General features: G+C 50.4%; 10 protein-coding genes across 10 annotated transcripts; 4 read left to right on the plus strand and 6 right to left on the minus strand.

The window, feature by feature from the left end:
* Positions 1-23: 23 nt before the first annotated feature.
* Positions 24-677, minus strand: RAC1 (Rho family GTPase; the record flags this gene model as incomplete). Its single annotated transcript, XM_024855475.1, has 1 exon — positions 24-677. The coding sequence occupies one exon, from the start codon at positions 675-677 to the stop codon at positions 24-26; it is 654 nt and encodes a 217-aa protein (XP_024715074.1).
* A 1,250-nt stretch (positions 678-1,927) lies between these two features.
* CSH3 (Csh3p) lies at positions 1,928-2,545 on the plus strand (the record flags this gene model as incomplete). The annotated part of the gene is made up of 1 exon (XM_024855476.1): positions 1,928-2,545. The coding sequence occupies one exon, from the start codon at positions 1,928-1,930 to the stop codon at positions 2,543-2,545; it is 618 nt and encodes a 205-aa protein (XP_024715075.1).
* Positions 2,546-3,782: 1,237 nt separating this feature from the next.
* Positions 3,783-4,649, plus strand: C7M61_000012 (mitochondrial 54S ribosomal protein uL22m; the record flags this gene model as incomplete). The annotated part of the gene is made up of 1 exon (XM_024855477.1): positions 3,783-4,649. One exon carries the CDS (start codon positions 3,783-3,785, stop codon positions 4,647-4,649), a length of 867 nt encoding a protein of 288 aa, XP_024715076.1.
* Positions 4,650-5,860: 1,211 nt separating this feature from the next.
* MOH1 (Moh1p) lies at positions 5,861-6,484 on the plus strand (the record flags this gene model as incomplete). The annotated part of the gene is made up of 1 exon (XM_024855478.1): positions 5,861-6,484. One exon carries the CDS (start codon positions 5,861-5,863, stop codon positions 6,482-6,484), a length of 624 nt encoding a protein of 207 aa, XP_024715077.1.
* A 406-nt stretch (positions 6,485-6,890) lies between these two features.
* Positions 6,891-8,771, minus strand: DOT4 (ubiquitin-specific protease; the record flags this gene model as incomplete). Its single annotated transcript, XM_024855479.1, has 1 exon — positions 6,891-8,771. One exon carries the CDS (start codon positions 8,769-8,771, stop codon positions 6,891-6,893), a length of 1,881 nt encoding a protein of 626 aa, XP_024715078.1.
* Positions 8,772-9,591: 820 nt separating this feature from the next.
* JAB1 (COP9 signalosome catalytic subunit) lies at positions 9,592-11,079 on the minus strand (the record flags this gene model as incomplete). Its single annotated transcript, XM_024855480.1, has 1 exon — positions 9,592-11,079. The coding sequence occupies one exon, from the start codon at positions 11,077-11,079 to the stop codon at positions 9,592-9,594; it is 1,488 nt and encodes a 495-aa protein (XP_024715079.1).
* A 92-nt stretch (positions 11,080-11,171) lies between these two features.
* Positions 11,172-12,476, minus strand: C7M61_000016 (uncharacterized protein; the record flags this gene model as incomplete). Its single annotated transcript, XM_024855481.1, has 1 exon — positions 11,172-12,476. The coding sequence occupies one exon, from the start codon at positions 12,474-12,476 to the stop codon at positions 11,172-11,174; it is 1,305 nt and encodes a 434-aa protein (XP_024715080.1).
* Positions 12,477-12,635: 159 nt separating this feature from the next.
* On the minus strand, positions 12,636-13,739 carry RBT1 (adhesin RBT1; the record flags this gene model as incomplete). Its single annotated transcript, XM_024855482.1, has 2 exons — positions 12,636-13,655; positions 13,698-13,739. 2 exons carry the CDS (start codon positions 13,737-13,739, stop codon positions 12,636-12,638), a joined length of 1,062 nt encoding a protein of 353 aa, XP_024715081.1.
* A 2,644-nt stretch (positions 13,740-16,383) lies between these two features.
* On the plus strand, positions 16,384-17,877 carry C7M61_000018 (uncharacterized protein; the record flags this gene model as incomplete). The annotated part of the gene is made up of 1 exon (XM_024855483.1): positions 16,384-17,877. The coding sequence occupies one exon, from the start codon at positions 16,384-16,386 to the stop codon at positions 17,875-17,877; it is 1,494 nt and encodes a 497-aa protein (XP_024715082.1).
* A 237-nt stretch (positions 17,878-18,114) lies between these two features.
* On the minus strand, positions 18,115-26,232 carry GCN1 (Gcn1p; the record flags this gene model as incomplete). Its single annotated transcript, XM_024855484.1, has 2 exons — positions 18,115-25,304; positions 25,347-26,232. 2 exons carry the CDS (start codon positions 26,230-26,232, stop codon positions 18,115-18,117), a joined length of 8,076 nt encoding a protein of 2,691 aa, XP_024715083.1.
* Between the last annotated feature and the right edge of the window lie 1,119 nt (positions 26,233-27,351).

Below are 27,351 nucleotides of genomic sequence, written 5' to 3' on the forward strand. Positions count from 1 at the left end.
CCAGCGAAACGAAAAGTAGTAGTTTACAAAATGGCACACTTTTTGGCCTTGCGCACCTTGCGTTTCTTGCCGGTTTCTAGGGTCAGAGCTGCTGCGGCCGTGCCGGGGGCCTCCTTGGCTGGAGGCGCCTGCAGCGGCGGGTTCAAAACGGCTCTAATCAGGTAGTCAAAAAGGTCCAGCACGCCTTGCTGCGTCGCAGCAGAGCACTCAATGTACTTCACGGCACCAACGTCTCTGGCCAACTTCTCGGCCTGTTCTGGGGTCACGGGTCTCTGCTTCTTGGCGGCCAACTCGTCAAGCAAGTGCAAGTCCTCTCTCAAGTCGGCCTTGGTGCCCACAAGCACGATAAGGATGTCTTTGGGGGAATGGTGCAAGATCTCAGGAACCCACTTTGCCTTGACGTTCTGGAACGAGTCGGGGCTCACGACGGAGAAACAGCACAAGAAGATCTCGGTCTGCGGGTACGAAAGGGGTCTCAAACGGTCGTACTCGGCCTGGCCTGCTGTATCCCATAAACCGAGTTTTATCGGTTCTCCATCGATCATCACCAGCGCCAGGTAATTATCAAAAACAGTTGGAATGTAGTCATTGGGAAATGTGTTTGTCGTGTACGAGATAAGAAGACAGGTCTTACCGACGCCACCGTCGCCTACCACGACTGCCTTGATGCCTCTCATGTTCACTTGGTGATGTATTTGAAGTGCGCGAAAAGGTGTAGTTAGTCGAGGCGCTAGACAATAGAGGCGACTAAAACGACGAAAAGGGTATAAATTTCGGAGGAGGCAGAATTTGATAGTTTGAAGTTTTTAGCAATTTTTGGGAAATGGGTGTGGTGGCACGGGGTTTCCCGAGAAGGCTTTTTACATGGGATGTGTTCCTGGCGGCTGGCTCGATAGATCTCGTCTATCGCACCGATGGGGCCATCCAGCCTCGTCTATTTTGGGTGATTACCCGGAGAGGGCAGGGACTAGTGATTGTGTGGGAATTTTGCAAAAACAAAAAGAGGATTTGACTTTTTAGATCCATCGGCATTATGGGCTCACCAAGTCCGTAGATATTTAGATCGTTTAGCTGCAGCGGCTTGCATCAGGCACACTTGCTGCTCACCGTCTCGGCTGGTCAACAGGTGCTCATCTGTGGAAGGGATTAAACTTTGGAATTTGGGGTTTTAGCTTTGACGAGATAAAGGTTATAGCTATGAGGTGTTTGAATTCCGCTGTGGTTGCAACTCCAGACCAGGCTGGTGAGTGTATTCTATTGGATTATGGAATTTTCACTTTGGGGTCTTATCGATGGTGTTGTGAAGGATTTTATGGAGGGAAGATTCGAAGTGCTATGAAGTTCAATTCTGCTATTGCAAGTTGTATTTGATCAGACTGAGAGCTTTAAGTACTACAATGGCGTACTACAAGGGCTCCTTAAAAACTTGAACTACCTGGCTTAACTAATTACCGTTACGAACTCGCCACCTGCGGCTTTCAAACTGTAAGGCTACGACTGTGGTGCCAAGGCATCAGGGCCAAGACATCTCGAGGCACCATGGCACATCACTGATTCCTACCATCGAACAACTTGGGAGACCACTCAATTGAGGAAAAAGCTTCAAAGATCTGGTTTCTCGAATCTTTTTGAATAACCCACAAATCCATCGCTTCGCCAATTGCCACAGATAACCTTCATGTTTGCCTAGTCTTTATCAGTGGAGAAGTGCACCGCCTGAGAGTTCTTCAAGATCGAGCTCAAAAAGCCCATACACAAAAAGCACCTCAACTATCTAAACAAATCCAAAATCACCATCAGCCACCCACAAATTGCCTTATCTGCTGCTTATCCAAGACTTTGGTGGAGTGCCGCTTGTGGTGTACGGGTGCACGTTTGCCCACATCCTCACCACCAAGAATATTTCGTCAGCTACATCTCCACAACCATGGCTTACAAAGACTTAGTTCCCGTTGGTACGGGCCTCATTATCGCCGCCACCTCCTTTGGTCTCGGTGTCGTCTACTCCAACTCCGCCTACGACTACAATACCTTGTGGAAGTACGATGCTGAGGGTTTCGCCAGATCGTTAGCTCATTACTCCAATTGGGCCAACGCCCCCATGAGAATTCACCATATTCTTCACTTTGTGATCTTCTTGGGTCTCTCGGGATGTTTCATCAAGTTGTACAAGCCACTGGACGACTCCAAGTACTTTGAGTACGGTACCTTGGGTTTGATGATGGTGGGCATCGTGATCTACTTGACCAACTTGAGAATCGGTGTCAACAGTTGTATCACCGGTCAATGGGGTGAGGTTGACCAGAATACCGGTATCAATGTGATGGCGGCCTCGCAATTCTTGATTGTGATTGCCTTGCTGGGTGTTCTCATCCTTCAGGCTGGTTTGTACTACGCTGAGTGGTACGATGAGAAGATCAAGAGGGAGTTTTTGGAGAAGGAGGCTGCTGAGGCCAAGGAGGCCGAGGTTCAGCCAGAGGCTGCCTCCACTGGTGTGGAGACTCGCTCCAAGGCCAAGAGCAAGGCTAAGAAGAGAACTGCCTGAGCAATAGATGATTTGCGGAAGTAAGTAGGACAATTGACGAAATCAGTGTAAGGGAGGGATCGTAGGAAGGTAAGATTTTTAAATGAAGAAGAGATTAGATGGTTCGTAGGCATTAATGTGTCACTAGATGTATATACGAGGCAGCTGAGTAGTATGTTAGAGAAGTTGTGCCATTAATTAGGCCCATTCGTTTATTTACTTTGTCGTTTCCCCCTAGGGTTTTTGGGAGCAAGATTACGTTATATTTCTACGAGATCTTTTTACATCACAACATATTAACTGTCATTTCAGAAATCTGTAGGTTTCATGGCTTTGGCTGCGAAAGCACAGTTATATCACACAATTAACAAATCCAAGAACGCCCAGAAAATGCAGTTCATTTTGACAAATCCAGCTTTTGTGAATTCCCTAAACTCATTAAAAAACCAAAAATAATGCCCTCCTTCGCCTAGGTTCCTCCCTCTTGATGGCCCATCAGGTCGACCTCTGTATACACCCATACACCAGAACCAACCAATAAGCGATTTCTCATTCATAAAACAGTAACCTCAAAGAACCATGGGTGTTACTGACAAAGTCTGGGGCGATTACCCCGTCTACTACAAGCAGCCTATTAGAGTATGTGCTTTTCAAGAAGCCTAGCCGTGCTTCCAAGTCCCATCTTATTTCCAGTTTATACTAACATCCTAGTGGGCCCGCTACCACGCTCATACCAAACCACACTTCTTCTTCTCCGTGCTTTTGGGAGTCCTGGCGCCTATCTTGTTGTTGGCCACGCCTTTGAGACAGAAGTTTCTTTACGACAACCACGAGCCCATTCCATTGGTTTACCCTTTGCCAACGAGGGCTAGAGACAAGAACTTGAAGGGTTACGACGACGAGTAAATACAGCATAATACAGACACATACGGACGAAGAGGGGATTTGATTCGTTGAGGAGGTAGATTTTTCACTTCTTCGGCTGGTATCAATACCACCTGGATATTTGTAGATATTCGAGGTACGGTCTGAGGGGCCAACCTTCTACAACACCCCACCGTAAACAGCCCCAAAATTGCAGAACACAAGATAGCAAATAAAAAACTATCAGTTAAAAAAACCAGTCAAAAAAACCAGAGCCATAATTCATTGAACCGTAGAGTCTCTGCTCTGTTGATTCCAGGTCGTGTGCAGACCGCTACATCCAGCGAAAAAGTCTTCTGGGACTAATCTCACCATACATAGAAACCGATTCGCCATGTTCAGACAGCTTGGGTGGGTCGCCAGAACCAGCCCCGTGCTACGGACCAACAGCAGTAGGTCGCCACAAACGCATATTTTCAGATCACTTCATTTCACCAGCTCAAAGCTTGCCCAGGGCAGTTTGTTTGGTGACATCACCAAGAAGGAACAGGAAGTGCCTCAGAAAAAAGAGGAACCAAAAGAGGGAGCCGACGGAACCGTTGCCCCTAAGGATGATACCAAATTGCAAGAATACTACCTCAAGGAGGCCAGAGAAACGCAGCTCAGGAGCGACAAGTTTGTGAGTCCGCTTAAGAGAAGACTCTACGAGTTGAATGTGGAGCAGAATGGGTTTTTCAAAAACGACACCGTTGTCCAGGACGGCGACAAAGCCTACAAGGTGAAGCTCACGGCGGAAGAAATTGACATTCTCGAACCCACCGTGTACATTCAGTCTTACCGCATCAAGTCGTCCATGAAGAAGGCCACCGTGGTGAACCGTTTTGTGCGTGGCTACAACGTCAAAACCGCCATTAACCAGTTGCATTTCAACCCCAAAAAGATGTCCACAGAATTGGAGAAGTTGCTCAAGCGTGGACTCGAACAGGCCAAAGAGCAGGGCATCAACGAGGACGAGGCCTTCATCCAGGCGCTCTGGGTCGGCTCCGACGGCGACTGGAGAAAGAGACCCGACATCAAAGGTCGTGGTAGAACCGGTATCATCCACCATCCGCTGGTCCACCTCAAAGCCATTCTCAAGGGCGGCCAGACCAAGCAGAGGCTTGCGTGGGAGAAGGAGCAGAAACAGTTGGCAGCCAAGCCAAGGCTGTTGTTGAACAACGAGCCACTCAACTTCAAGGTGCAATCCTACTACAGGTGGTGATTGCGTCCTTTGTCTGCCCCTCCCGGGGTGTTCATGCTACGTTATGTTCGGGGCTAAACCCCGACCGGTAACGTGATGATCAGCACAAAAAAAGCCTGTCTGAATCTCGACCTCGACTCCTTTAGGAGCGTCCGTCAACGATCGGCGTTCACAACTGGAAGCTCTGCTTCCCTAAATAGACCATGTACATACGCATTTGCACCGTGTAGCACAATGAGCCCAGAATGTACACCTGCGGAGCAACGTGAGACACCCTGCGACCAATAGGCTTCACCAGATCGGCGGTGACATTTTAGCAAATCGCAAAAAACAACCATTTCCAAAAATCCGAGTTTCAAAAAACGCACCATGCGGGTGCAAGGGCAACCAGTTCTTCAGGGCTACCGTTTCCGTATAACCGCTGTGCGATATCAGCCAGACCGTTGGCCCCGTTTCGCAACCGCGACATCCCGCAATGTGCTCTAGTCAAAATGTCATAGCGATTGCATTAAAAAAGGCAATTTCTTTGTTGGGATTTTCGCCGGTGGCAAAAAAGGGCTAACATTGCACCTTTTTAAATTTGTAAAGTTTCCTTTTGTTTCGCTGCCAGCGCTTGCTAAGACTTTGTGCCATGTCTCCTCTTTGTCTCAGCCCAGGCCGCTTTGGGGAATCTTATGACGGACCAGCCCACCACAGTTCCCACCCCCCAGGCCCCGAAAACCCCGGCAAACCTACAATTCGGAGTGATATATAAGAAAGGAGAGGAAAAGAAAAAAACGTTTCAAATATTTTTCTCAATGTGGGAACGCCGGGGCTTATATATTTTTGGGAGCGCCTGACTACGACATGACTCCTGGTGCGTGCTTATGCCTCTGCACTTGGGCCCCCTACCACTGCCATTGCAATTCGGCCTATTTAGGCATCTTCATACTACTTCTTTTTCTGCTTTTTTCCTTAATACCCACCCGACATCGAGTCAAAGCTCTCCGACGCTCGACTCATATACCCCAGATTACCCCTGATTCCTTATCAGACCCTTGGTTATCGGACTCCGTGGCTACCATACTGTGCAATTTTAGGTGACCCACCCGGTAACTGCCACATTTTGACCCCCAGTACCAAGTACCCACCGCTGTACTTGTACTCCAGACCATCGCCTCCTCATAGTCCCCCGACTAGAGGCCCCCTCACACTCACCCCAATTCCTCAACCGGTTCAACCCCACAACCACCATGGGGTTGAAGACCACCGAGTTCTTTGAAAACACCTCCTACGATTCAAAGAACAACAAGATATTTGTATGCAACGAATGCCTGGCGCACCTCTGTCTTTCCAACTTGGTTATCTCTGACCAGTTCACAGGGGCCTCTGGCCACGCCTACTTGGTGGACAAGCTCATTAACGTGCAGCCCGACGGACCCGACCAGGAAAAGACCTTTCGAACAGGCGTCTACATTGTCAACGACATCCGCTGCTCCCAGTGCCGGACCCGCTTGGGCTGGTACTACAAGAAGCTGGCAGCGTACGCAGAAGCATACAAGGAGGGCAAATACGTGGTGGAGAGAGCCTTCATCAGGGAGGTGCCCAACCTCCTGCTGACAGCATCGCTTCTCCAGCAGGCACGTCTGCTGCGCCGCCGCCGGTCTAGCGCCAACAGTGTGGCGTCTCTGGTAGACGACGAGTCACTGGTTGATTCCTTTCGTAGAAGACGCTCGGACGAGTTTAAGTTTGGCACGGTTAATATCAAGATCGAGCTGGCTCGGCTAGTCCCGGGCTCCCGTTCGCTGCACTTTCTGGCGGTCAAGGACGACTTTGACGAGCATGACGAGGACCCTAATGTGTTTGTCGATGCCTAGCTCTCTCGTCTACACCTTTCTCTTCTCTATACATTGTTTGGTTTGGTTTTTAGGTTGGTTTAGTGATTATTAAATGGTAAATATTGAATGGCGTAGTCTAGGCTTGTAATGGCTTCAGTGGCTTGAGTGGTTGATAGTGGTCCAGGTGAAACACCGCATTACTTATCTAAACCGCCTAGAACATGAACATACATAATTCGGAGGACACAATTCACATTCAGATTGTCCTATCTCTAATATTCTTTATTCTCTTAATGTTAATTAATGCAACTGAATGTTCCTGACTTACACCTTTGAACCCAATTCTAGATCCCTACATTGGCCTCTTCAACCTCAACTACTTCAACCGCACCCTACAATGCTGTCCCATCTTCTCCGTCTCTCATTACCCGAATATGCTATTATGCTAGTGTTTGGCTCTCTTGGCTGCCGATGTTCCTCTATGGCTCTTTCTCTTCTTCTCCTCGCTGCTGCTTTCGTCCTTTGGCGTGAGCTTGGTGTAAATTAAACAGTATGCCGAGGGATCTGTCAAGGCCTTGCGTTCGTCCAACTTGTTAATATACTCATCATCATACGTGGACCACAGACCGTCTGGCTGAAGACAGTGGCAGATATAGTGGCCCGACAGGATAGACCTGCCTTCGTGGACAATGACCGATATAAGCTGGTACTTTGTGGATTCCTGGGTCATGGTGTAAGGGGCCAAGTCGAGGAAACCGGGGTAGACGATGGCTTGCTTGACCTTGGAGGAAGACAGGCCGTTGAACTTGAAACGCTTCAAGTGGACCATGAGTGTCTCTGGACTGCGCTCAATCATGGACTTTTTGGTTGCAACGGTTCTCTTTTTGCACTTTTCACAGTGGTAGCCGGAGGACTCGTCGACCTTGTCCTTTTTGATTGTTTCCGTGGAAAAGTAGTCGTTTATGCTCTTCTCGATGGAGTAGCGGCCACAGGGCACCTCCTCGGTTTCCAGGCTGCGTCTTTTTTTGTTTAGTCCCAACGACAAGTCGTAAAATTCCTGCTTGGTGGTGCTGACGGTGTTGCACTCGCGACAGGTGACTTCCTGTTGTAGTAGGCCGCCAAAGATATCGTAGATAATGGACTCGTTCAACTTGCGGCCCTTGGGCGTGGAGTCCTCCTGGAACCTCGACATCAAGCTCATGAAGTACTCGTGGGAGTCTTCCTGCTGCCATTCGCTCATCATGCAGTTGATGTCAAAGAGCCTCTGGATGACCTTTTTGGGGTTGACGAACTTACGGGGGCCCTTGCCGTGGCCGGAGGAAAACCCCCACATTCGGCTGGAGAGCTCCGCCACCGTGTTGGTGACGCTTCTATTGGGGAGCTCGTGCTTCCCTTCAAGCACTTCTAGAAGGTAGTGCTGGACCGCTGGAATGTGGACCATCAGCTGGATGGCCAGGTTCATGTAGCATGTGACGCCGAAGTTGAGGAGCCCCACGGGGTGCTTGCCCTGGAACTTTTTCGTCCAGTTCTTGACGATCCGGGTGGATCCGTTCAGACCGCGGTCAAGGGCCGTTTCTGTGATGTTGTAGTGGCCCTTGGGGTGCTTGGCCAACGTGATTGGCTGTCTTTTGGTCTCGCTTTCCTTGGCCGGGAGGTCTGGCGACGTTGGCGGCGTTTTGCGTGCATCTGCTAGAAGGTCTCTCTTCAACTGGGCCATATCCTCAGGAGCACCATCGGAGGCCTCAGCGTCCGACTCTTTTTCTGAGTCGTTGTCGATGTGGTCTGGCTCGCCTTCACCACCGTCTTCGTCCGCCTCTTCATCTTCGTCAGATTCTGACTCGGACTCTTCCTCCTCCTCAGACTCACAGTTGTAGGACCCATCCAGCTCGTCTTCCTCCGGCTCAACGGACTTCTCCACCTCCAGCTTCTCGTCAGCCTCAATCTCCAGCTTCTCTACATCCTCCTCGCTGCGGAACCCCTGGAACAGACTGTCTGTCTGGAACTCAGAAGCCAGCTCGTAGTGCGACTCGTCTGAGCTCTCCACCACCTTCTCAGCCTTCTCCTTCTCCTTCTTCTCTTTCTTCTCCTTCTTGGTCAAGTACTTTCTCCCCGTGTAGGCGGCTATGGCGTCGGCCATGGAACGCGGCTGGACCTTGATGGTCCGCTTTGGCTTCAACACCGGTGTTTCCTGCGATGGCACACTCTTGTTCGATCCAAGCACAATGTAGGCCGGGTTTTTCTCCTTTTCGGCGTCTTTCTCGGGCGCTTTGGCGGCAACAAACGTGAGCGGGTTGCCCAAGATGCGGTCGACCAACGGGTTGGACATTTTGTGCCTGGTGATGTCTTCCAAATCGGTGCTTGTGGGTGTTGCTCGCTGCGAAAAACGCCATAAAAAGTGCCCTGTCGGCACAGGAACAAGCAACCGCGATGCCCTCCAGGGATGGAGAAAATGGCGGTTTTGGGGCCTGGCGGGGGTTCAAAGGGTGGATTTGGAAAAATTGGGGTTGGTTTTGGCGGCGGATTTTGCTCTTTTTATATTTGCCAGGAGGTTTTCCGGTTTTTCGTGGTGATGAGCGGTGGCTGGGCCGGGGTGCGTTTTGCACCCATTTTGAGACAAATGGACAATGAGACATGGACTGTGGTGACGTGACAAGCGACAAGAGGGGGCATAGAGGTGCGCTACGGATTTTGATGGTTTTCGTGGAACGAGAGTTTCAGTTTTGATGATTTGGGACAGACGAACGCTGGAGGGCTTATTTCTGGGGCCAATGTGTGGCGGTGGTATAGGGCCTCGGTGTCGTGGGACATGTACAAGACTCATCGAGGCGTGAGCCTAGACCGTGAGGACGGTGAGGACGATGAGGGATTAGCATGGACGGACTTCAATATCGATTTGAGCGATTCTGGTAGAGGATGCTGCTTTTGGTTTTTAGGGTTTTGAGCCGTACGCGTGTGTGGATTTGGGGCTGGTACGGTTGACCACTAGACGCCTTGTAGAAATGGTGGTGGTGGCAGTCGGCCGCCAGGGTTCCTCAAACAAGCTGTAAACGACGATAGACTCATCCCAACAATCCCAATATCCCACTTCACAGCTCTATTGGACTGGTTCCATCACGCCTCTCTCACATCTTCAAGGCTCCACCACCTCAAATGGCTGCACCCTCACCAAATACCTTCCTCTGGGCCCGCTTTACAAGCATCAGAAGCAACTCGGAATGGCCCACGGCAGCGACCTGACGCTCGTCCTCTCGCAACTTGCTGTGTGCTTTCTGCGTCTTCGCCTTGAGCTCGTTGCTCAACTTCTTGTAAACATCGCCAGTGGCTAGACGCTTGTGGGTCGATGACTGCTGACGCTCGCCTTCTCGAATACTGGTTCGGCTATCATCGGTGCTGTGCAAGCGCTTTTTGGCGTTTCCGATCTCGAGAGGCTCACCGTCCAAGCTCTGCTCCTCCTCTGTCTCCATCTGACCCTCGTCGTCTCCGGCTTCGTCTCTATCGCTGGCAGTCTTGGAGGCCTGCTCCTCATCGTCGTCTTCATTATCTTCGTCATCTTCATCATCGTCCTCGTCATCTTCATCATCATCCTCGTCATTCTCTCCATCGACATCGCCCTCGTCATCTACTACTTCCTCGTCGCTCTCTCCTCGAGTAGCTCCACACAGCAACTGTTCTCGCAAATGACGCAAATGTAAAACCTCTTTCACGGGCCGGCTGACCAATGCTTCGAAGGAATGCTTGAAGTACTTTGGCTCCTTCACCTCACGAGCAAAGTTCAACTCGCTCATGAGCTGCTCGACTCTATCTATTAGCCTTCTGTCGTACTCCTGCGATGCGTTTTCAGAATAGAATAGGTTGGCTGCCCAGGACTTGTTCAAGATCATATCGATGCACTCTTCGTCGCTTCTGCTCTTGAATAACTCGATATCAAGCGCATAGTATTGATCAGCATGAATACCGAAATCTTTCATCTTCTCCTTCGATCGAGTATTCACATTCTTGCCCTTGGAACCTTCTCTGGACTCATACTCCATGGGCAACGTTCTGAACGCTCCAATCTCTATTTTGCCCTGGTTCGACAGCTGAACGGGGTCCACAACAATGGCCAAATAGGGGTCTTGAAAGTTTTGATTTAGACTCTGGGTGGCAACATCGATTCCACTGAGCCAGCATCCGTAGCCTGGATGTGAGTGGTACCAGCCCACAATGTGCTCCTCTCGGCCAGCCGAGTTCATGAGATCAAGGTACTGGACCATGTATTCGTAAGCTTCGTTTTGGGCATTTACTCGAGTTTCCGTGCCTTCCACGGGTAGTGAATACACATCCATGACGATGATGGATGTTCCGATGATTTTGCCCGTGAGCATGCCCATGATTTCAATTGAACCGCCCAGCTTGGCATGTATGCTCATTTTCACAAGTGCCAATGCTGATATAAGCACGTTTTTGAAGTACTTGGGCAGATTCTTCCATGGTTGACTGCTGATCGCTGCGTAGTCTGGTTTCCTGTCATATAGCGATTTGAGCCTGATATCGCTGAGTTGCGAAAGCTTCTCTTGACTCAATCGGTAGCTAATGGTTTTGCTGTTATCAGGAGAGGCACTCTGGGCCAATTTGTGGAGGGAGCAGCTGTACATTGTGCCTTTGAAAGTAGGTGATATCAGTACTACGCACTATCGCGGCTCCAGGTTTGGAAGATACATGATTCATTAAACAACAGCGAGCAAACCTATTTTCGCCCACTGGGGCCGACAACGTAGTAGCGGGATCCGTCGTCTTGATATTCGGCATCGGGCCCGCCGGTGCCATATCTGGATCTGGGCCACGATCTGTAGCTATCTGCGGCACCAGACCAGTTGCTGTTGTAGTCCCTGTACTGGGTGTACAGCGACGTTCTTCTGGCTCTGAAGGCCAGGTCGAGGCCACCGGAGAAACTCCTTCCAGGAGCCCTTGGCCTTTCATGGGGTTCGTTCTCGTGCTTGGCTCTGGCAGCAGCCTTGAACTTACTATTAACCGGAGGGGGCGCCAACACCACAGGCATGTCAGACGACAAGATCATCTTGGGGTAGTTGCTCAACTCCCGGTACTGGACGTTGATGTTCCTGTCCATGAACATGGTGTGGTTATCCTTAGCAACGGCACTGGCAGCGGAGGCCTCTTCCTCAAAGGTGACAAATCCATACGACGCCAGCGTCTTGTGGATCACCGAAACAGACTTGACAGCACCGTGTCTCAGAAAATGACGCTCCAAGTCGTTGTGGGTAGCGAGACGGCTCAACAGGCCAACAAAGACGGTGTACTTGTCGAACCTACCGTTCGTGCACTGATCCTCGATGTTCTTGGCCCATTCGACATGATAAGCGGAATCATCGGTCAAGCTGGCAAAAGCTCTGATGGCGTCGTCACGGTAAGAGAACTTGGCAAACCAGAAGCGGCATTCCTCGTCTAAAGTGGCGTGCTTGACCCTGCCGTGTTGATCACTAGCAACAACAAGCTCCGTCTCGCCAAACTCCTTGAGCGTGTCCATTACGGCGTTTTTGCTGATAGAGTTGAAGGTGGTGATGAAGATGGTTCTGTTGACCTTGGCGGCTTCACAGCGGATGACACGACCGTCGAGAACTGCGTTGTGACTCTGGGCAATGGCGTTCTTCGAGTCCACGTCGTTGTCGTATTGAACAAACGCGTATGGACGGCCCGAGTAGTCTCTCAAGACCTTGACGTTGACGATCTTGCCAAACTGCTCAAAGTGGTCCGTGACGGACTTACACAACTCCACGTCAGTCTTGGTGTAAAGAAGACTTGCCACGAAGACACAGGCGGAAGGTTTGCCCTTGGAGTTCTTGGATCCCTCCAGCTCTTTGGCTTCTGAGTCATCAAAAACAGGCGTGGTCTTGGAGTCCTCCTTTTTGGTGTCAACTCTGCTAGAGACGAGGGAGAGTTTTGACGGTTTCACAGTAGAGGAGTTCTGGACGTTGATGGCGTTGGCGTTCCACGAGCGCAAGGGCTCGGGTTTAGGGTTAATAGAGTATGGCATGGTGAATGCTTACAGTTAGTTAAGAAATGTATTCGAAAGAAAAAGTGGTGGTGGTAGAATGCCAAAGGGTGCGATCTCTGGGTTTATATAATTTCCGGGTGCGTGCGGCTGAAATGGCTGCAAAAAACGGCCTCACTGAGGTTTATGAGACGAAAGGGATTAGAAGAAAGCAAAAAGGAAGAGGGTAGCGAAAAGCAGGGTTGCGATGCTTGGTACTGGTGAACCGACGCCGTTGGCAAAAGCACAAATTCCGGGCTCCGTGACGGTGACAGTAATAGCAGGACAAGAAGGCATACCAGATTCAGCAATACCTTGGGAAACAGGCGTCAGATGAGATGGAGCGTCAGATGCTTCAGACAAATTGTTGTTACCTGAACTCTCCTTTGGTGGTGAACTCTCCTTTGGTGGTGAACTCTCCTTTGGTGGTGAACTCTCCTTTGGTGGTGAACTCTCCTTTGGTGGTGAACTCTCCTTTGGTGGAGCAGCAGGGTTCGGAACAGTGAGGGTGGTCTCCGTAGTTATCACCTCAGATCCTGTGATGGTATTGACAGATTCCTCACAAGAAGACGTTGTTGACGTTTCAACCAGCGTTTCAAGCCACAGGGAGATGACCACCGTGACCACAGCCTTCACCGTGGCATGAGCCGTTCCTGAACAGCTCTGTGTGACTTGGGAGTACGAGCCGTTTCTGAAATCAAAGCCTCTCTTGACAACAGCAGTGCAGCTCTCAGGGGCTACCTCCTCAGTGTGAAGGTTGGTTACCGAAGAGGAGGTGGATATGGTCACCACTTCTGTCTTCAGAACGACACTTGGATGGCACTGGGTGACTGTTTCCACAGAGGTCAGGGGAACAACAACGGTGATGGTGGAAACGATCCATTCAGACGACAGGGGAGGCGGAGCTTCAGTAATTGGACCGGAGTCCAGCCAAGTAGCTGTTGTTGAAGTCGTAGCAGGAGCTTGGGTTACTGGAGTCTCAGCCTGATCAGTAGGCTCCGTCTGAGTAGTTGTATCCTCAGTTGTAGCAGAAGTCGTTTCATCAGGGGTTGTCGATTCAGGGGTTCTCAGACTTGTAGTCTCCGGAACCTCCGCTGGACCAGTGTAGGTGATGGTGCCTGCTAAAGACTCAGCAGTGGTGATCACCAGGCAGTCGGTACAGTCCTCGAAGTCCGGGTTAACCTAGTGTTAGGGCAGCAGGTGCAGCTACAGGGTGGGGCATACTCTAGCGGCGAGGGCAGCGGTGGCGAAAAGAAGAAAAAGCATGTATGGAGAGGAAAAGGGCGGGAACGCTGTTCTTATATAGTTGGGCTCGAGGTGAAATTCGACCAGATCGGGAAGGCCCCTGCCGCCCCACGCAGGAGACCCTCCGGGGTTGATATAAATAGGGGAGGTTCCTGGTGGTTTTGGAGGAAGGGATTTTTTTATCGGAGTTTGTGGGACTGGGTTGGGGATGGCATTGATGTTGTAGTACGGATTGAGCGGTTGGTGGAGGAGGAGGAGGAGGAGGTGATTCACCATTGGATAACCCAAGGGCAGGAAGCCACAAATTCCTGATAACAGATAAAACTATTAAATCGGGAGATTTGTGACCAGGAGGCTCAATTCTTGATATGGGTGCTGGGTAGGCGGAGGGTAGGTATGTTGATGAGGAACAAACAGCTTTAGTTGGAACTGATAGTCCAAAGGCGGCCAAACGACATGGACTTCAAAACAAGGCGGGACTGGATTTAATTTCATTCTCTTCATCAAATGAATTAATTAAAGGAACTTGAATCACCACCAAATCCACATCTTCAATGGGTGGTTGGTAGTACCTTACTCACCGTTTCGCAGCCATACTGTGGATGTCTCAGAACAAAGCACACCTCCACCCTACACCAAACAATCAAAACACGTTCAATTGGTCCACAGTTTCCTCAATTCTTTTCGACTAGTCGTTTAAAACAAAATCCTTGAATCCACCTCCCTTCCTCAACACCTCAACTTACTATCACCCCTCCCATACAACTTCTACATCCTACTACATCACCACCACCACCACGACCACCACAACACCACCCAAGGCCTAGAACCCCGCTATGTCCGCCCCTCACAGACAGCACTAAATCCAGTCCCCGTGCCACAACAATAATACTACCAATCCTACCAATCCTGCCATTCAACAATGCCGCAAACTTTCACGTTCTGCATTCCACGGATCCCACCTCATGGGTGCAAAATCCACATGGAGCAGCCTTCATCCCCTGAAGGTGCAATATCAAATGCCACCCATTCAGCCGCTCCCGTACTTCCACAAAACGGCTGTGCAATCTCGCCTGCGGTTAGAGTTACTACAGAAAGCGTGTCCCTGAGGCGTTTGCAGCAATCCATCCTGCGGAGAACCGGACCTGGTTTGGAGAGTGTGATTTTGGTGGAGTGGACCGGAGAAAGTCGGGTTGTGCGGTGGTGGTAGTAGTGGATGGGGCCGGGGGATCTCGGAATCTCCGATAAGCAACACCCGTTGATTGTGGTTGCTTGAATTTTATGAAAACACTAAATTGTTAACCACGGATCCGGAATGTAGCTGGGGCAATGTTCGGCTTAACGGGTCGGGGAGAAGGTGGAGTGGTTGGAGAATCTGGGGTATCTACGCGGTGTGGCTGAACTGTGAATAACCACGGAAAGCGGGTTTTCCATATTTTTTTTTTTTTTTGATTTTGCCATTTTCTCAATTCCAGGCAATTGCCAAATTGCATCGGGGAAGCAAACTTTATCTTTTCACTTATCTCGGAAAAACCCTTCCGGGGTGCCCGCGGTTTAAAGCATGGTACGTTATTCTCCACTTTCCGTAACCCACAAGCCCTCTCCTGGCGGGAGAATGGCGTCCTTGCAGGGCAGCTCTGGGGAATCCATTAATTTTGAAAGTTCATAAAGTTCATTTTGTTTATTTAGAAACAATTGGAAATCTGCCGAACCCAATCCATCTGCTCGCTCAATTAACTTAGACTACCTGGACCGACTCGGCCAGGATGAGGCAAAAGAGAAACACACATCCCCACAGACGAAGATTGCTTGCTCGACGTCGCGGCTATCACACGAGATCGAGGACGTGGGGTTTCCTAATTCGAAAAAAACTAAAACTTCACCTTTACGCTTTCAATTATATTCTTCAAAAAAATCACTTCTGAAGAATCCTCACAATGCCTTCGGTGCGGATGGAAAAGAGACGGCCGTTGTGGCTCGGCGCCTATTTGTAGGCCCGGCGTGAGGCAGAAAGCTAGCTTATTCCACGACACAAAACGCAGAGTTTCTTCCGGGCAAGAAGCTAAAAATGGCGTAGCCCACCAAAAAATCCCAGAATTATCGGAAAAATCAATTTCTGCACTTCAAATTCCTTTTCTTCGTTTCCGCTGTGGAATCTTTTTTTTCTTTCCTGGGCCTTTTTTTTTTTTTTTTTTCTGGGGCCTGCGCTCGGGCTCTGCTCGGGGCTTCCACGGCACTGAGGTCAAATAGAATGCTCGTTAACCTGGGGAAGCTAGGGCACAGAGCGCTTTCGCCAGGGCCCCGTAAAACCACCCTCTCCCGTTTCTTTTTTTGAATTAAACAATATAAATAGAGCAGGATTTCCTGCTTTTTTTTCTGGCCCTTTTTTGCCTTTTCCCCCAGCCGTCCCCGTCGCCCTGGCCTCGTCGTCCTGGGTGCACCGTTTTCTGCCTCTGCTCTTCTCTACTCGTCCGGTGCGGGGGAACGGCACCGCCCCAGATCTCAAAGAACCACCACCTTTTCCTAGAACCACCACCGTTCTTCCGCCTGTGGCCTCCAAATATCGAAAAAAACAAGGGTTCCCAAAAAACCACCCGTTCCAGGTTTTCTCCCTTCCCCTTCCGCCACATCTTCCTGCCATAGGGCACCCCCACCTTTTCTCATGATGTCCTTGAAGCCAGAAAAGAAAAAGGACCCGACCCTGAGGCCCTACCGCTGTCCCATGTGTGACAAGGCGTTCCACCGTCTAGAGCACCAGACAAGACATATCCGTACCCACACGGGCGAGAAGCCCCACCTGTGTCTGTTTCCAGGGTGCAATAAGAAGTTTTCGAGATCCGACGAGTTGACCAGACACCTGCGTATCCACACCAACCCGAACTCCAGACGCAACAAAAACCTCAGCAAATCGTCCCTGGCCTCGAGCCCGGAGTTGCAGTTTGCCCTGGTGCCTGTCCAGACCGCCCAGGTTCAGACGCCTCTGTCTCCGCAAAACGGGCAGAAGGAGTCGCCTGTCAAGGCAGATGTCTCGCCAGTAAGCGGCCCACTGAGCCAGCCGGCTCTTCCGAACGGCACCCACGCTTTCCAGGCGCTGCCAAGTGCCCAAAGCGTGTCATCTTCTCAGACCGCCCTGGGCTCTAGTCCTCCAACTTCCCAGCCTGCCAACGGCTCCAGCGCCACCCAGGCAGTGTCTCCGCCCGTGAAAGCCGAAATGGAGCCTCCCAAACCCGACCTTTCCTCGCCCAAAATATCCCCCAAAATCACCCCGGCAAGAATAAGACCCCGTCCAAAACAGCTGCGCTCCACGATGAACATCGACCTTTTGGCCTCCGCCGCCACCGAGGAGCTCAAGTCCTTGGAGAAGTTCTCCTACTCACAGCCTCCCTCCGTGGGCGAGGAAGTGCCGCCCAACTCTCGCTCGCTTCCCTCTCTCACAGACTACTTCAACTCGGGCAAGGTCCCCAAGTTCGGCTTCAACGCATCCGCCTCGTCCAACAGCCTTCAGTACCTCTCCAGCGTGGCTCTTAACGCCGGACCTACCAACAGCAACAGCTACACGACGCTATCCAAGGCGCCCAAATCGCATCTTAATACGCTTCTGGCTCTCCAGAAGATGACCCCGCTCGACAAGTCCCAAGTGCACCAGCCGACGCCTTCGAGAAACCACATCATGGAGGACTCCGACTTGGACTATGTCCAGTCCAGACTCAAGAAGAGCAGGGCCAGTTCTCCCACGGGGAACTTCACCTTGCCCAACTCTCCAGTCCTCGGTCTCTCCACGGCCAACACCCCCATTATCTCCGCCAACAACTCCTCCACCAACTTGTCGTCATTCTTCATGACGCCCGTGATGGGCCACCACAGCAACGTCTCCAACAACTCAACCTCGTCGATTCTTGAGAGACAAACTTCCAACCCGGTAGCCATCAGACAGATGAACACCACGCCTCCGTCGTCCACGGCTCTGGCGTCCGGCGAATCGGGCGAGTCTCCCATGCAAGTGGATCAGCCTTCGGTGACCCATTTGCCGCCATTACGGAGCCTCAAGCTCGACTTGCCGTCGAACTTGTCGATGAAAGAAAGCAAGCCGTTGAGAACGACATATCAGCAGTTTTCATCTGGCTCTTCAGACGAGCTCAAGCGGGTGTTGGAGGAGTAATGTGGGTTTTTAATTATACGGGAATACAGGATGGTAAGGCCATCGCTTGGTTGCATTATAGACTTGTTTCAGGCCCGCCAGGTCCGCTGTACACTAGTGTGCCATACGAACATGACGCAAAGGATGGCTTAATAAAAAAAATTGACTAATGGAATTTTACTTATGGATAACGTTATCAACTGATGTATTTACTTTTGCGCTATGCGCTTTTGCTGCGATGCTATCAAAGCACAATCTCTAATTTCCTCCAACGGCCCAAACCTCGTTTTCATCCTCGAAGCGATCACTGAACAAGGCCTCGTCGTCTCCACCATCCTGTAATCTTTCTCTTTCCACAGTGGCCAATCTAGAAGCAACTCTCTTGGTGTAGTCTCCAATAGATCTAGGCTGGATAGTAGTACCAATAACCGTGGTGATAGGGCCCTTGGAAGCCTCGGCAAACCAGTCGTTGAACTCCTTCATTTCGGCGTCTTCGATCAAGTTGAAAACAGCCAAGTACGCCTTTTCAGCAGCAAGTCTGATAGGAATAATGCCATCTCTCAAACAAGCAAAAACGGCAGGACCGATTTCACTAAGGTGAGGAAGAATAAGCGCCTGGAGCTTGAAACGGGCCACAGTACGCAAAACAACCAATGACAATCTTCTGGAGTCTGGCGAGTTCAGCTCTGGTTTGAGCGCACACTTGCACAACTGGAAAACCAACTTTTTGATAGAAGCCTCGGGAAGTTCAAATGGAGAAGACGCTTTTTCATCGCCAGCCTGTTTAGGAGAAGCCACCTCGCCGTGAAGCAACAAAAGCTTGCCCATGGCAATCACAGCATTGTCGCTGATGTATGGAACAGTGTTGTCGGAGCACTCACCAATAAAGTGCACAATCTCCTCGACCATGCCGGTTTCGAAAATGTGCTTGGGCGAGTCTCTCAAAAACGAGTTGATGGACAAAATGGCAAACTTCATTTCCTCGCTGTCGTGGCGCTTGTTCAAGATCTTCGACAGTAAGATGTTGGAGGCTTCTTCTGTAGACAAGATCTGAGAAAGCGAACCAAGAAGACGGGCATAGGCCACTGCAGACTTGTCGCTGACGGTGTTGATTTCCTCTTCGACCAACGCCATCACGGACGATTTCGAAGCTTCACTCATGTTCTTACCGCCTTTAACCACAACCTGGAACAAGGCCTTCAACATGGCGGTCTTGATACCCTGGTCCTCGGCGTTCTTGGTGCCCTGGACCAATTCGGTGACCAAGGGGTCCACACGGGGCTGGAAACCGATCAAAACGCCCAAAGCGTTGACGGCTCCAAGTCTCAATTTGTCGTTGGAAACGTCGCTCAAGGATCTGACAAACGTTCTCTGGAGCTGGGGAATAAACGGTCTCAAGAACTGCGGAATCTTCTCCAACAAGTTCGTCAAGGCGGTCAAAATCGCCAGCTTGATATCGGAAGAAACCCTTTCTCCAATAACACGGATCAACGGACCGGTGATGGTTGTTGCAAAAGGCTTCAAGTTGGCAGCAGGCGTTCTCAGAATGATCTCGGCTATCGACAAGGCAGACATTTCTCTCTGTTCGGAATTTCCGTACATCAAGCCGTGGGAGAAAATCGGCAACACACAGCTGGGGCCTCTAGGCAAGGCCAAACCAGCCAATTCTTCGCCTCTGACGCCGGCAATCGACAAGGACTGGTGGGCCGGTTTGACCAATTTTTCAAGCATCGACTTGTCCTGGGCCTTGACCAAAGCGCTCAAAGCTTCGAAAGTGCCAGCCACAACCTCAGGCTCCTTATCGCCCAAAGAAAGAATGAACTGGGTGACCATGTCAGGCACGTAGATGGAGTAGTCGAGGTTGGTGTTGGAGAAGAATGGGCCGAGACGCTCGCAAATGGCCGCTCTCTTGTCGGCATCCTGGTGCTTCACCAACGACATCAACTGTTGCATGATTGGATGGACACCTTCGTCGTCCTCGATGGAAAGCAAAATCTTGTCGAAAGAGTCCTTGACCTGTTCCTGCTCCTCTGGAGTTCCGTTCTTTTTGGCGTCGATCACAGCCTGCAACAAGGTGTTGACGATCGAGCCCAAACGAGAGTACAAGGCATGGCCAGCAACAGAGGCAAGCGACGAAAGCGCCTTGACCTTGGAAACGTCGATAGGAGGGCTCAACAAGGTGGGGATCAAAATCGGGAAAATAATGTCCGCCTTGGTCTCCATGATATCCTGCAAAGCCAAAAGAGCGTTTTCGGAGTCCTCCTTGGATTCCAAAAGGTGCAACAAGTTGGGCAAAACCTCGTCGATCACCACCTTGCCCAAGTGGTTCTGGAGAGCCTCGAAAGCCAGAGCAGCGGCTTTTCTGACCTCTGGAGACAGATCCACCAAGGACGCACGCACGATTCTGATGAAAACGTCCTGGTGGTTCTGCAAAGCGTCCTCGGAAGCAGAATTGATCAATTCCGTAAGAGCAATGCAAATGCCCTGTTTGGCGTCGGTATCGCCAGAAACAAGCGATTCCTCCAAGCTGGGCAACAACTGGTTCAAGGCGTTTGCACCCACTCTGCGAACAACCTCTCCAAGCGTAGTGGCAGCGATAACTCTGTGGGTTTCGTCGCTGGAAGCACATCTTCTGACGATAATCTGCGTCAAGCTTGGAATGATCTCCTTCACCGTACGAGGCGTGTTGGCGACCAAGGCCTTCCAGGTATCGATGGCAGCAGCACGAACCACACCTGTAACATCGGAACGACACACGAAAAGAGCAGCCAAAATACGGTCACGACGCTCCTGGCCAAGCACCTCCACGAGGTTACGGTTGACAGAGCTCTGCTCCTCGGTGAGCTCGTTTTTACCGGAAATACCGGTAACCTGGAACAACAAGTCTGCGGTAAGCTCGAGCGAAGAAAGACGGATTCTGTAGGAGGAGTCCGCAAGACCAAGCTCCAACTCGGGAAGCAACAAGTCGATGGCCTTGTTGGCGTAGTTCTTGACAATCAAACGGCCGGCCTTCAAAGCGGTGTCTCTGATTTCCTCGTCGGTGTCTGCCAAACCTGCCAAAATTGGTGGGATGATGCTGCTCAAGTACGGCGCAAACTGGGAGCCGAAACACACTGGCAAGAACAACAATAACGGCAAGAAACCAGCACGAACGTGGGAGTATGGCGAGGAGGCCTGTTTCAAAATGTCCGGAAGCATTTCGTCCAACTTGGCTAGTCCAAGACCACAAATCACCTCCGCAAGCGCCTGGGCAGATCCCAAACGGTCGCCTGTCTTGGTCTGGTCCTTCAAGGTCTCCACAAGACGAGGAATCAAATCTGGGAACTGCTCCTCTCCTAGCTTCTCCACCAAAGAACCCAAGGCTCTGGCACCGGTGGATCTGGTAGCAGGAACCGGGTCGACCATGGCGATCTCCAACTCGGCCACAAGGCTGTTCAAGTATGGAAGAAGGTCCTTGCTGTCGACCAAAATCGCCATGTTTCCGACAATCTGGCACGACTTCTTCTTGGTGGACGCAGAACGGTCCTTCATGCCTCGGTGAATAACATGAATAATGAGTGCAAGAGAAGGTCCATCAATGTAATGCACAAATTGGGTCTTGATCAACTTGTCGAGAGCCAGGTCGGTGTACTTGGTAGGATCGCCAATGGCGTTGATCAAATCGGGCACAATGGCCTGGATCTCGGGGTTTCTGATCACCTCTCCGAAACGCTTCAACGCCTGCTCGGCGGCTTTTCTGACCTCCTTGTGGGAATCGTTCAAAACAGCCACAATTTCAGGCACAATTGTCGATAACGATGCAGACAATTGGGTGGGATCAAGGTACGCCATGGAACCAAGCAACTCCACAGAGCCTTTTTTGGTTCTCCATGCAATGTCGTCCATGTGGGAAATGGTAAGCGGAATCATCTTCTTGACACCGTAACTGGTGGAACTCTTCATGATCTGTCTTGCAGCCATGTCGGTAGCTTCACGAACAGCAGCACTAGAATCACCCAAAGATTTCAAAATAATAGGAAGAGCTTCAATAACATATGGCTCGAATCTGGCACCCAAGCTCTGCGACAAACAGTCCAATGCAAAAGAAACACCTTCTCTCATACGCTCACCCTTCTTGTCTTCGGCAGCAGACATGATGTTTCTCATGACGTCGTTGCTGAACAAGGAGCGGATTCCAGCACCTTTCACCAAACCAGCAATACCGTACGCTGCACCTTGTCTGATAGCGAGGTTTTGACCTCTCCAGAGCTTCTCAAAAAGCGTATCAAGGTGGTCTTGCAATTTGGGCTCGATCGACTTGACAAGCGGAGCAATACACTCAGAAACAGCGTACTGGACGTCCTCGGAAGGAGTGTCCAAAGTAGAAAGAAGCCTCTCCACAATGATACGCAAACGGTCGTCCAGCGAATCGAGGTATCTGCCAAGAGTACCGTAAAGAATAATGACGCTTTCTTTGATACGGTCCTGTTTCTTGGAACCTTCGTCCTTCTGGGAAAGACACTTCTCGAAAATCGGAATCAACAGCTCAACGTGGGTACGTCCGTGGTGTTCAAGAACAGCCACACCGGCTTCAAGAAGCTCCTGTCCAACGAGACTCTCCTTGTCACCCAAAGTTTCTCTGTCGACCAAAAAGAAGAACAATTTTTCAACAGACTCCTTGGACTCAAACATCGGTGCCAATTCCTTCAAGGCCAATGCAACGGTCGATCTGTCCTCCCAAGCATCCTTCTGGCTTGCATGGTTGGTGATTGGAAGACCGAACCTGTCAAGAGGTGGTGGAGGTGGATTTTCCGTTTCATAGAACAAGGTGATCAACAACTCCAAGGCGGTATCGAAAACATCGGAAACCTTGGGTTTCAAAAACGCAACAGCAGAAGCAGTGGCCTTGGCGACCGTCAAACGCAATCCAGCGTCCTCGTGACCAAAGAACTTCAAAAGTCTGTTCACAGCATCGTCCACAAGCTCAAACTTGTTATCGTCCCAGATGGTGGCAGCCAATTCAGCCACAGCAGCGTCATTATCGTGAGTAGCGATCCAAAGCTCATTAGAATAACTCAAATCGTCGCTCAAGTCGAATTCAGAATCGATGCCTTGCAAAATGGCGTGCTTGACAAAAACATCCGGGGTGATGATGCTGCTCAAAAGAAGGTCGATGTCAGCTTTCGAAAGCGAGATCGAAATGTGCTGGCAGATGGTCAAGAAACACTCCTTGGCCAATTTGGCCTTGGTGGGGATCTTCATCAACGAAAGCAAGGAGTTCAAAATGGTGTCTCTTGTGATGGTCTCGTCGCTGAAACACTGCGCCAAGGTGGAGATGATATCGACAGTCAAAAGAAGCTGTTCCTCCTGAGGGTCCTCTTCCTCGAACTCGGATGTAACGGTACGTTTTTTGGAATTCTTAAGAGCCAAATCACGGCCTTGGACGAGGATCTGGGTAAGCATGGGCAAAACGTAAATGAAGGAGGTTTTGTCAAACCAGTCGTCGGCCAAAATCTTGATTCTGAACAACACCTTACTCAACAACTCAATCAAGGGCAACTCTAAGTAGTTTTCAGGAATGCCCTGGACGTCGTGAACTCTCAAAACAGCCACACCGGTCATTTCCTTCAAAACGCCGAGTCTGTTGTTGATCAACCTGGACCCGTCAATAAATACTTTGATGGCGAAATCGCCAAAAATGTCAACCGCCAAGGGATGCTTGACAACGCTCAAAATGCCGTTGACAGCGTTCAAGTACCAGCGAGTACCGCCAGACGTCAAAACGTCAGAACCACTCGTGAGCTCTTGAACAATGTGGAGTGCTCTAGTGTAGATACGAACCCTGGCCTCGACGTCCTTGCGGATTTCCAGCTCTTTAGCCAACTGCTCCTTGACAAGCTGCTGTTCTTCTCTGGTGAGCTTTTTGGCACCTTTCTTCTGGGCAAGCTCTTTCTTGAGGTTCTCCTCCCATTTTCTTGTTTCGTAGTCCTTGCTGTTTTTGTCGGCTGGTTTTTGCTTGCCGTCGTTCAAGACATCCACAACAACCTCGCCCTCCTCTGCTTTCCAGATCTTGATAGCAGTAGCATCGTACTCATCTAGAGCAGCCGTATCCAAATCGGTTTCAAGAATATCGGCGATCTTTGGCGCCGTCACCTCAGGGTTGACGAATCCAACAGTGACAAAGGCCTTCTTTGCAGCATTAAAAATATCTCCGCCAATGTGAGCAGTAGAAAGGGTATTAAGAAGGTGGTCGAGGATCTCGTCAGCGTGGGATTCCACCACACGGCCAGGATCAAGAGAAGCTCTCAAGGCGACTCCGATCCACTGTTCCTTGACTGGGATTCTGGGGTGGTGTGCGGCAATTATGACTTGGATGAGGTTCTTGATCGACAAATCGGGGTTGATCTGTTGGACCAAAACGTTGAGAACCTGGGCGAGGTGCTTCAAATCGAGGTTTAATTCGGCGACGTCTTGAGAGCTTTCCTCGGCAGATTTCAAGGTTTCCTGAAGAGCAGGAATGACAATGTCACTGGCTTTCTCGCCGCTCTGGTTCATCAAAGCACGGAGACTCTCCAAGGCCTCGATACGAACGTCAAAAGCCACATTGGCCGAAATGGCAAAGAAAAGAAGCGCAGAGCCAAACTTCACGTTCTTCTCTTCGGTGTGCTCAAAAGACGCTATAAGTGCACGAAGAGCCCATTTCTGTTCGGCGCCCTTGAGCTTCGCAAGCACCTTGGGGCTCACGAGAATGGAAAAGCTGTCGGAGGAATCTTCAAGCGGTTTCGTGAAAAGTTGCTTTGTGTCAAGCTGGATCTGGTCCTTGAATCGACGACTGATCGCTATAGCGACGTATGCACAGGCTATGCCCTTGTTGGAAACGGTCAAAAGCGGCGACAGAACAGCCTCCTGGAGCGATTTGGTCAAATCCGGGAGAAGAGACTCGAAAAACTGCACCACGGCTTCGTTCTCCTCCTGGTCTCTATAAAGAGCGTCTCCCAAGGAAACCGCCCAGATCTTCCTCAAATTAAGCTTGGGACTGGCCAAGCCTGTTTTGATCTGGGCCAGCACCTTCTCTGACGGATTCTGCTTGTTGCGCAAGGCAAAGACGTAGTTTCCAAGCAAAACGGTGTTCAAAGCGGAGAGAATGTTCTCGTTCAGCTCTTTTGCAACCAACGGAAGAAGCGCATCGAAAAGCTTCCCGTTTTGCTCCTCGGGCACACGCAAATCGCCCAAGCTCTTTGCAAAAAGCACCTTGGCCTCGGCGTTGGTGGTGCCCTTGAATGCCTTGATCACTTCGTCGACGATTTTTCCAGAATCAGCAGCGGAGACATTAGGCAAGGCGTTTTTGAAAATCAACGACAACGCCTCGGCGGCTTTATCTCTGACGTGCTCCTTTGTGGATTTCACGCCGCTGAGTGTGTGGCCTAAAAGCTTGGAAGATGCAAAAACGGTACTCAAGTCGGTAGCTTCTGTGGGTGTGGAAAAGAGAGGCTCAACGAGGTGACAGAAACCGATTTCCGACGAACGAAGAATGGCTTTTTCGAGATTAGGGAGGATTTTCTGCGCAAAAACGTCCGCTGAGAGGATCTCTCCAATGTACCATTTGGTGAAGTAGGCGATGGAAAACGACTGAGGAGCCGTTTTCGCCAAAAGCACCTTTTCCAGGAAAAAGTCCACCACCTTGCCGCTGGCCAGCGATTCCTTCAAGCGTGCTATGTAAGCAGGATGGGTCGGCTGGAGGTCGTGGACGGCTTCGGCTAAAACAGCCAAGTATAGCGTAGCAGCAGAAGGGTCCATCGGGTCCAGAATCACCTTCTGGGCGAGATCCTCCACCAAAGCCGGCTCCTTCAGCAAAAGCACCTTGATCAACGTATTCTTCGACTGCGCAAGCGCCGAATCAAGCACTCTTTTCGTGTGTGTGCCCTTTCTTTGCACGCCAGCAATACTACCCAAAAGAACGGCCTGGGTCGACGCCAAAGCGGTCAATTCGGCTCCTGAAGCTTTCAGCTCCACGCCAACAAGCATGCACGTCCACGCCAACAAGGACACAAGGTCCGTCAAGGCCAAATTGCCCAGTTTTCCCGCAACATTGGATATAAACTTGTGGGAGGCCTTGGCGTACGCAGAATCGACGTCTGCCAACAATTCAAGCATCTCCGTGGCCGCCGTCCGCAGCGCCGCGTCCTGGTAGTAGTTGTAGCTCTTGAGGACCAGCGTGGCCAAAGATTGAAGAAGGCTCTTGTCTTCAAGAAGTCCACTGTCCTTGTCTTTTAGAAGGCGAGAAACGAGTCTGAGGGCCGGAAGCCTTCTGCTCGTGAGGGAGTCGGCGAGAATGACCGGGCCGTTTTCCCGGAGATCGTCCAAACCGACGGGGTTTTGTGCCTGTGGAACGGCCATGGATGAAGAAGTGGTTTTGAGGTGAAAAATTGAGGTGAGAGTTTCACACACACCGGGGTGGACAACAGCAGGGAAAGAAGATGTTTTTAAAAAAGGTTTTCTACTGGCTTAAAAAGATCAGTTTTTCATTATTTTTGCCATTTGGGCTAGGGCCCCGGTGGTGATGGAGGTTACCCGCCCCAGGCCCTGGTATATAGATGCGAAAATCTGCTGCTTTTCTTCTCCATCAACTATAACAGTCGATGAAGATAGGCTACCTCCGTTGCAGCAATGCGGCTCGCCGCTACTCGATACCGGGCGCTGTGGACACCGTCACGGCCACTCACCACACACAAAGTGACGTATGGTCAGAGGCTGTTTTGATATGAGCCACTGGGTTTCCTGGTGCGTGTAAGACTGGATTTGTAGAAGGTGGGGTGGTGACAAAGGTGATTTAAGGTTTTCATTTAACCCTCTGTCATTATGCTGCTGTCATTATGCTGCTGTCGAGATTGCAATGCTGACCGCTTGGTTGGAGTGCTCTAGTACTTCAGTGGTGTTCTGCATTACTTGAAGTCACCTGGGGGTGTGAACCTCGAGAAAGGTGTCGTATGACTGCTTTTGGCGAGTTCTTTGGTGAGACTTTCGAAAGTGGTTCCCACATCTTGCAATTCTCTCGAAGCAGAAACGCTGTTTTGTGGTGGTCTTTGAGATCAAGACAAGGGCTCCTTATGTGGGAATTTTCGTGATCACGGGTACTTTAGCGTGGCTCTTTTGGAACTATCCTGATCAAGAATTGCCCGTTATATTCCAAAAGCCTCGGGAAAATTGCATTTTTTCAACAGATGTATCTGAACAGTCTCATCTAATTCAGAGCATATCGTTAAGGAGCCATCGTTTAGATTTTCACACCTCCAATTATTTCTCATTCCCTCAAATAAGCCAAACCAGGGGCCTAAAACTCAATCTGAAATTCACTGATGATATATTTATTTCATTGATTGGCTGCTATTGGTACACCTTAGTATACCTCGAGGTTAGGAAGATGAGGAAGTAGTTCTGACAAATTCACCACCTGAACCTATTTTCTCCGTAAACAACTCCTTTGAAACCTTTTCCTCAAAAACCCAAAAACAAGAA

Source organism: Candidozyma pseudohaemuli (genome assembly GCF_003013735.1).
Source record: "Candidozyma pseudohaemuli strain B12108 chromosome Unknown scaffold00001, whole genome shotgun sequence".
Taxonomy (NCBI): Eukaryota; Fungi; Ascomycota; class Pichiomycetes; order Serinales; family Metschnikowiaceae; genus Candidozyma; species Candidozyma pseudohaemuli.